At 35.3% G+C, this 9,733-nt stretch overlaps 1 protein-coding gene across 2 annotated transcripts; it reads left to right on the top strand.

Annotated features, from left to right (window-relative positions):
* Nucleotides 1-892: 892 nt before the first annotated feature.
* Nucleotides 893-6,922, top strand: LOC140969910 (phytochrome A-like). Of its 2 annotated transcripts, none has more exons than XM_073431436.1 (5): nt 893-1,131; nt 2,116-4,167; nt 4,280-5,096; nt 5,203-5,493; nt 6,406-6,922. In XM_073431436.1, exons 2-5 carry the CDS (start codon nt 2,118-2,120, stop codon nt 6,611-6,613), a joined length of 3,366 nt encoding a protein of 1,121 aa, XP_073287537.1. In that variant the 5' UTR covers nt 893-1,131; nt 2,116-2,117; the 3' UTR covers nt 6,614-6,922. The 2 variants fall into 2 exon arrangements, with proteins under 2 accessions (XP_073287537.1, XP_073287529.1); XM_073431428.1 differs by having other exon boundaries at nt 894-1,207.
* The last annotated feature ends 2,811 nt before the right edge of the window (nt 6,923-9,733 follow it).

Raw genomic sequence — 9,733 nt, 5'->3', positions numbered from 1 at the left:
ACTCATGAGTGTTGCTTAATTTTTGTAATTTTAAATAAATATTAAATTAATTTAATTGAATTTTTTGAAATATTAATTATAAAATTTTAATATTTTGAATTGAAATTAATTAACTATAAATATAAATTAACTATAAATATAAATTTAACAAAAAAGCCAAATAAAATTACTAATGCGTTAAAAATTATAAATTACGAACGACATATAACAAATATTACAAAAGAACAACTAACAACAAAAACAACTAATTAATTTATTTATATGAAATAATTATTTAAAAATTTATTATATAAATTATAAAATTTTATTATCATGGTATTATCAAACTATAAATAGTTATTACTATGTAAAAATATTAATGTTGAAATAAAAAGAAATCGTGAGATTATTCTCTTGTAGTGAAGAATGTAATGCGGATTAGTTGAAGATGATTTTTATGTAACATAGATGTAGACAAGGGTGTAGCTTAAAAACATTCATTAATAATAAAAAAAAAATCAGCTATTAAAATATATATGTTATTTCAGTAATTTTGTCTCAACATATTTATCTATAATCTTTTGTATTTTTTGTTTGTAAATAATAATCACACGCGAGAAATTTGTAAATTAGTGGAATAACTTTCTGAAAATCACTAGTCAGAGGATCTTTCGGAAATAACACGACAGGTCGTCGATCGGTGAGTCGTCCAAAATGAAATAATGAATGATAAACATATCCCTTTATACATATCATAGTGTAAATTAAAATATTAACAATTTGGTTGAGGTTAACTGCCAAAATTTAAACTATTTTTCGAATGAATTCCCAACTATTCAAGTTTTTGTCACAATTTGATCATTCTAGGATGGAAATAAGGATATACGTAAAACTCGACCCTTTGAACAGCCTTCCACTTCGGGGAAGTGCACCTAGTCATACATGCACTGCTCCACCATTGGAAAGTGTGTCGGGGATTTTTGTGACGAAAAAATGTTAGTTTAATGTAAATGACTAAATGGGTGGGCGGGCAGTGGGCTCCTTGAGCAGGGGCGCGAGGTTCCTTCTTCGGCGGGATTAAGATTAATTTGACCGGACTGGGACTTCTAAATTTGTTGCGCTTCAGTTGGTTATTTATTCCACAGTTACAAGGTTTCTTTTTTTTTTTTTTCTTTTTTTCTTGCAAGACTTGAGCTCCGTTGTTGGGAATCTGCAAGTTGTACTAAAGGTTTACTTCGAAACATTTTCCCAGTTTTATTTGCACTGTGTCCTACTGCTCTCTTCACGAATTTCTTCTTCATTAGATGAGAATGGCAGGAGAATTTTTTGATGCAGAAAGATGATGTTTTGACTTTCTTGTACAATAGATATAGGATTTAGTAGCTGACTGTGTTTTCCCCTGATATGTTTGCTTTGAAAATTCATCTTGAATGCTAGTTGTTGAAAAGTGGAATCTTGATTCGAGGGAATAACTTAAATTTTGAGAGTGGTTTTTGAATGATTATGGCTTGGTAAAAGTTTATTGAAGAAGGTGTGATCTTTTTGGTTATCTGAAACGTTTGCTTTTTGAACGTAAGGCGTTCGAAAATTTGTGTGATGTGATTTTTGTTATTTGAAAGAACGCGAGTGAGATGTTTGCAGTTTATTAGTTTGGAAGTGTAAACATCTATTGTGAATGATGTGTTGTCATGAATAGAAAGTAGATCTGTATATAAGTTAAGCTGGGTATTTGGTGTACAGAAATAGCTGAGATCCACTCTAAAGGCCACAAGAAACGACCGCTAAGCCACTTGGTTGTCAATCGAATGTAGCAGAAAGTTTGATGTGGCTTAATAGTATCTTGTTCATTGTTTAAGTTCCCCACCTGTGGACGACTGCTAGAATGTTTTAATAATATTTGGATGTTGTAATGTGGCTTTTCAAAGTATGTTTGCTGGCTCTATAGGCTGTATATAAGTAAGGGAAGTTCAAAACTCTAGGCTGGAATGTAATGACAAAGGCTGAAACGCAAGAGATAATTCTATTGCTGGTGTAACTTTGTAGTGCATAATTGAAGCAGTTGGTTCGTTCTTCATAATTGTGATTCTATTGATTTGTTTTTGCCATTTCATTCTCTTGTTGTTATGTTATTGGTAGACATGACGTCTTCACAACCTGGTCAATCTTCTACAAGCTCTTCAAGATCAAGACATAGCACTAGGATGATTGCTCAGACCTCAATAGATGCAAAAATTCACAGAGACTTTGAGAAATCAGGCAGTTTATTTGACTATTCAAGCTCAGTGCGTACAACAAGTGCTGCCCGAGTAGATCGGGGGCCTAGGCCTGACAAAATTACTACGGCCTACCTCCATCAAATACAGAAAGGAAAGCTGATTCAGCCATTTGGGTGTCTGTTGGCGCTTGATGACAAGTCATTCCTTGTGATTGCCTACAGTGACAATGCTCCTGAAATGCTTACAATGGTGAGTCATGCTGTTCCAAGTGTCGGAGAGCACCCAATACTTGGCATCGGAACTGATATCAAAACCATTTTCACTACTCCTAGCGCTACTGCTTTGCACAAGGCATTAGGATTTGGCGAGGTTTCTCTGTTAAACCCCATCTTGGTTCACTGCAAAACTTCTGGAAAGCCGTTTTATGCTATCATCCACAGAGTTACAGGCAGTTTTATTATCGACTTTGAGCCTGTAAATAGTCACGAGGTTCCGATGACTGCTGCTGGTGCCTTACAATCTTATAAGCTTGCTGCCAAAGCCATTACGAGATTGCAGTCATTACCTAGTGGGAACATGGAAAGGCTCTGTGATACAATGGTGCAAGAAGTTTTTGAACTCACGGGTTATGACCGGGTGATGATGTACAAGTTTCATGATGATGATCATGGGGAAGTGTACACCGAGGTCATGAAGCCTGGGCTTGAGCCTTATTTGGGCTTGCATTATCCTGCCACAGATATCCCTCAAGCTGCCCGATTTTTATTCATTAAGAATAAGGTCAGGATGATCTGCGACTGTAGAGCAAATCCGGTAAAGGTTCTTCAAGACGAGAAGCTTCCTTTCGATCTAACATTATGTGGCTCGACACTCAGAGCTCCTCACGGTTGCCATTCACAATATATGGAAAACATGAATTCGATTGCATCATTGGTAATGTCGATAGTTGTTAATGAGGAAGTTGAAGAAAGCTTCAATTCCTCACAGCCACGAAAGGAAAAAAGGCTTTGGGGGCTAGTGGTTTGCCATCACATAACCCCAAGATTCATCCCTTTCCCTCTCCGTTATGCATGCGAATTTCTTGCCCAGGTGTTTTCCATTCATGTCAACAAAGAATTAGAATTGGAAAATCAGATGCTCGAGAAGAATATTCTGCGAACTCAGACCCTCTTGTGTGATATGCTGTTGCGAGATGCCCCTTTAGGTATTGTTTCACAAAGCCCGAACATAATGGATCTCGTGAAATGTGATGGTGCTGCTCTACTATACAAGAATCAAAACTATAGTCTGGGATTAACTCCAAATGACTCTCAGATTCGCGACATAGTTTCTTGGCTAGATGAGTATCATCGAGATTCCACAGGTTTGAGTACAGATAGCTTACACGATGCCAATTTTCCCGGAGCGCTTGCTCTTAGCGACACTATCTGTGGAATGGCGGCTGTCAAGATAACTGATAAGGACTGGCTTTTCTGGTTCAGGTCGCACACTGCTGCAGAAATTCGTTGGGGTGGAGCCAGGAATGAACCATATGCAGAGGATGATGGCAGGAAGTTGCATCCAAGGTCATCTTTTAGCGCATTCTTAGAGGTTGTCAAGGAACGAAGTTTACCTTGGAAGGACTACGAGATGGATGCCATCCACTCTTTGCAGCTCATTCTACGAAATGCATTCAAAGATACTGAGACTACAGATTTGAACACAATGGCAATTCATACGAGACTTAATGACATGCGAATCGATGGAATGCAAGAGCTTGAAGCAGTGACATCTGAGATGGTCCGACTGATTGAAACTGCATCTGTGCCTATCTTGGCAGTTGATGTGGATGGGCGGGTTAATGGATGGAATACAAAAATTGCTGATATAACCGGTTTTCCTGTTGACGAAGCAATCGGCAGGCATTTTCTTTCACTGGTAGAAGATTCTTCAGCTGATGCAGTGAATAAGATGTTGGAGTTGGCACTTCAAGGTATGGATTTTGAAACAATGATGAACACATCTCTTCGATTTTGAAGTATAATATATGCATGCATGTAAGATAACGTGTAAGCAAAATATAAATCTATTTTTATTCTCGTCAGGGAATGAAGAACGAAATGTTCAGTTTGAGATCAAAACGCACCGGTCAAGGAGAGATTCTGGTCCAATCAGCTTAGTTGTAAACGCTTGTGCAAGCAGAGATGTACGGGAAAATGTTGTGGGAGTCTGCTTTATTGCTCAGGATATAACTGCTCAGAAAAGTATGTTGGACAAATTCACAAGAATTGAAGGAGATTACAGAGCTATAGTACAAAATCCTAATCCACTTATCCCACCTATATTTGGCTCAGATGAATTTGGCTGGTGTTCCGAGTGGAATACAGCTATGACTAAATTAACCGGATGGCCTAGAGACTCTGTGATCAATAAAATGCTTCTGGGTGAGGTCTTTGGAACCCACATAGCTTGTTGCCGATTCAAGAATCAAGAGGCTTATGTGAACCTTGGTATTGTACTCAACAATGCTGCAGTTGGCCAAGAATCTGAAAAGGTACCATTTGGTTTTTTCTCGAGGAGTGGGAAATATGTGGAATGTCTACTTAGTGCGATCAAAAAGTTGGATGGAGATGGCGAAGCAACTGGCGTCTTTTGCTTCCTGCACCTGGCTAGTCCAGAACTCCAGCAAGCACTTCACATTCAACGCTTAACAGAACAAACGTCAGTGAAGAGATTGAGGCTCTTAGCATATATTAGAAGGGAGATTAAGAATCCTCTATCTGGAATTATATTTTCACGAAAGATGATGGAAGGAACTGTCCTCGATGATGAGCAGAAAAGCCTTATTCGCACTAGTGTTCATTGCCAACAGCAGCTAAATAAAATTCTCGATGACACGGATCTTGATCATATAATTGAAGGGTAAAGCGAAACTGTTTAGGGGATTTTCCCCCCTTTTTTCAATCTTGAATTCAGAGCACTGATAAAATGGATGTTTTTTCATTGAATTTCTTCATTATCCTGTCAGGTACATGGATTTGGAGATGGTAGAGTTTAAGCTGCATGAGGTGTTGATAGCTTCCATCAGTCAAGTCATGATGAAGAGCAACGGAAAGGGTGTGAAAATAACTGATAATTTAGCTCCAAATCTCTCAAAGGAAACGCTATATGGAGACAGTGTGAGGCTTCAGCAAGTCCTAGCGGCTTTCTTGCTCGTGTCAGTTACTTTCATTCCGAGTGAAGGCCACCTTGGTGTTGCAGCTTCTTTGAAAAAAGATTCTATAGGGGAATCTGTTCAGCTTGGCCATGTAGAATTCAGGTGCGATCACAAGTATTTTCATTTTTATGGCGATATTATTAGTGAAGCATTCGTTTACTGATCTGCCGAGTGCTAGAGCCATTTATAAGTTAAGGCACCAGTGGCAAGCTTATGTTCAATTTCTGATTAACATAGCCTTTTCTAGACTAAAGTTTTCCTTATAGAAGCTTGTAAGTACTACGTTTGTGAACCTTTTGCTTCCTTAACTGCATTAAAATGCTTGCTAATGCCCTTGTGTTCTCAGTTTTAATGGTCTTCCTTTCTCCAAAAGGTCTGTGCCAAGGAATGATGAATTACCCTGTTTAGCTTTTTATTCGAATGAGTAAATGCTTTACTTTGTTTTCTTAAAAAAATAATAGATAAGAAAATCTTCAGTGAGCATACACTTGAATCTTTTTAACTCGGCGCTTAAAATTTTTAGAAATGAATTTGCAAGGAACATGTCGCTTACTGATTTTACTCTAAATCCTCATTTTCCAAAATGATTAAATATGGCAAAACTACAGCAAATCCTTTTTCCGTCCACTCTATGTCCTTCTGATTTGATGGTTTCATGTTTTTCTCATGGATTTTTCATTTTTAAGCATGAATTAAGGTATGTCAATGTCATACATGATCCGATTATTTTTTTAAAAAATATTTGTTTAATTTCTGTAAAATAATGAGGACATAAGTTTCGCTTGACATAGGTGGAACTTGGGTTATTGTTGGACCATAAGTTTGTAGGTTTTTTTTATAAATATATATAACGGGGGATTTATCTAGCTAATCCAACTAAACAACCCGCACAATTGGGATTCTAACTCCGGACTTCTTGGATCTTGGGCCTCACTTTTGCTACTGGATCAAGGGATCATTGACAATTTCGAATTCTTTCTTTTTTCTTATGTTTTGTATAACGATGTTATGTAGGATAACACACAGTGGCGGAGGAGTGCCTCAAGGGTTGTTGAACCAAATGTTTGGTGATGAACAGGAACCATCTGAAGAAGGAATCAGCCTTTTTATCAGCCGCAAACTGGTGAAGCTTATGAATGGTGAGGTTCAGTATTTAAGGGAGGCGGAAAGATCCACTTTCATTATATCCGTTGAACTCGCAATCTCAAACAACCGAACATGACTGTTTCTTTGGTTCCTTTTAGTCCAGAGAAGAAGTTTCTAGCTACACAGGGTTTTCTATTTGGTTTCTTGTTTTGCCAGCAGGAGCATGTTGTTTTGTGCTGTAAATATGCAGGTTTCTTGTATGAGGTGGATTTTCTTTTGGAGGAGTAGATGTAATGTGGCTTCATTTGTGTCCTTTTTGCTCATTTTGTAACTTGCTGCTTGTCGCGCTTGTCCTATGTACAGTTTAAACTATGTTATAAGGTAGTATAGGGGGTTTTGATTGGTATATCACTGGGACGACATCATAGTTTTTGATGTCTTATTTCCAACTTTTTAAAGTTCCAATAAAATCAGAACAGTAGCATCCACAACTGTTTCGGTAAACCATGCTGCCGAAACAAGCAAACCCAACACCGTGATGCATATTCATAGCAATAGGAGGGAAAATTAATGAGATTATAGCCGTCGAAGGAGAAACTAAGAAATCAACTCTCATCAACGATCTCTCCTCTGCGGTCTGCCACCGATCCTCCGCCAATTCACGGGTAGTTCTCAGCATCAACGCTTGCCACACCAATATCTGACCAACTGATGTTAATTCTAGAGGCTATGGTGGTAATGAAGTATACACTGGGTAAATTTTCGAGTTAACATAGCAACTTGTAAATCAGACTAGTCAGGTAAACTGTATTGGGTGAGCTCAGGGACAGAGCCACCCCAAAGGTTGGGGTTTGGCTCCATCCTAGGCTATATTTTTGGGCCAAAGTAGTAGTATAGATTGAGTTTCATTTTATTAAGTTTTAACCTTGTCTTTTTAACTTATTAAATTTTTTGATCCCATTTTTGTATCTCATTTCTCTGAGGGCTTTTCATAGCCATCTGCCTAATATGTAAAAAGAAGAGGTTTTGCCATCGGTCTTCTTTCGCTTCTCTCTGCACAAAAAGCTTCAAATTTCATCTCCAACAAATGGATCTTTATGGTGGGTGTTTGTTTAGTCAGTGTCTTTCACACGACAACAAAAAAATAGCGTGAATTATTAAAGGAATCGTTTTCAAATTTTTTGTACACTGAGCTTCATTTCTGTGCTGGTTGATTTTTTTGTATTATTTGTCTATCTCGTTGATTTTGTTTTCAAAAATTTCGATTATACTAATGTGGTTCTGTTTTACAATTTTGTGGCAGTGCAATCTTGTAAGGCTATGTTTGGTAGCCATGATAAGGGAATGATTATTAAATAATCATCTCTTATCTCATGTTTGATTCATTTTTAATTTAATATGTAGGCCCTTGATTATGATTGAAAGCCCTCATTATTTATGTTATTTGTGTGATTAAATATCTTTCCTCAAAGGTGTGATAATGTATAATTTTTGAATAGTGATAAAATTTAATAATTAATATAATATTTAAATTTTTATTATATTTTTTTATAAAATAATTTCTTATATTTTTATTATTTTTAATCATTTTAAAGAAAATAAATTGTAATGCAAATCTATCTTAAATTAATTTTTATAAATTTCTAATCTTGTTGATTAATTTTTTTTATGAATATTTATTAAATTCTAATTTATTTTGTTTAATGATTAACGTAATATTTTCAAATATATTTCTGATAAATATATTTAAATTAGTTTTAATAAATACAAATTATAATTATAAATATTTAATTGTCTATCAAATTATTTTAAGAATATTTATAATTATTTTAAACAAACANATAATTTCTTATATTTTTATTATTTTTAATCATTTTAAAGAAAATAAATTGTAATGNTACAAATTTATTTTTAATAAATATATTTAAATTAATTTTAATAAATATAAATTATAATTATAAATATTTAATTAGCTATCCAATTATTTTAAGAATATATATTTAACTAACACCTGGGGCATTTTGGTCATTACAATAAAATTTACAAAATTAATCAATCATTTTAAAATCATACCAAATATCATATTATTTATCCCACCGTACTATTAATCCATATCTCTCATTTTTTAATCACTTTAATTACTAATAATTTACTTATCCCATCACACGTACCAAACGGAGCCTAATTGTATTTTGAATCATCCTTTCAATTCTAGGGATGTTTTTGTAAACCGTATGTTAGAGATGGGGTGAGGAATTTTGCTCGTTTATGGTTTTTTGATCTTATTACTATATAATGATTTTGTTATGGTCAACTTTTATCTTAGCTACCAATTACCATGGTTTACTTTTGTTCGTTTTGCTTCTTGAAAGTTAAGTGTGATCTTTAGTTTCAAGTCGAATTATTGTAGCCAATAGATCGGAGAAACTCACATAATTTTGCTTGGAGTATTTCCTTTAAGAGCTCAAATGAAAATTTTTAAAATGAAATTTTGCCTTGTGTGGTTGCCTAACTTAATGATCATCCATCTATACGTCTATGTCGTTTCATGATCTATTTATTTTAGGTTAATTTAATGTGATGATTATTATTGGTTACTAGATCTTCCATTTTCTTTCTCTTGACAGAAACTGGATTTTAAGTTTTCATTATCAGTGTCATGTATTCACTTTATATCAATTTTGAGTTGTTCATACCTTTGCTATCAATTTGTAGCTTTTGTATTGGTCCTTTCTCATTTGTTGTATATATAATATATTGAAATGTTGGTCCTTTCTCATTTGTTGTATATGTGATATGTTGGTTCAGTTCAAGGAGGCAAGAAGAAAAATATGTTTTCATATTTTAAACCTAAAGCTAGTACATCGACTGGAGATGAACATTCTCCAACTAATGATGAGATCTCAAACCATGATGAACATCATCCGGTCAAGTATCAAAGAGTTGATAGTGATGTTAGCGGTTATGTTCAACTAGATCCGGTCATGCTTACTCCAATTTGGCAATGTCCTGTCAATGAAAGAGATGCAATCAGACGAGCTTATATCTTAAGGGGGCCATATCAACCTGTTTTGGAGTATCCGCGAACCAAATAAGAAGAACAATATCGCGATTTCAAAAAGGTTGGTTTGAGAAATTTTCTTGGCTGGAGGACTCTCTTAATAAAGATGCAACATTTTCCTTCCCATGTTTCATTTTCCAAGGAAAAGAGACACTCGTTATGCAGCATTTACAGTTGATGGTTTTAGAAGTTGGA

This window comes from Primulina huaijiensis, chromosome 2 (assembly GCF_012295235.1).
Source record: "Primulina huaijiensis isolate GDHJ02 chromosome 2, ASM1229523v2, whole genome shotgun sequence".
Classification (NCBI taxonomy): domain Eukaryota; kingdom Viridiplantae; phylum Streptophyta; class Magnoliopsida; order Lamiales; family Gesneriaceae; genus Primulina; species Primulina huaijiensis.
The sequence above is the reverse complement of the archived record's forward strand: the minus strand, read 5'-3'. Positions and strand labels throughout refer to the sequence as shown.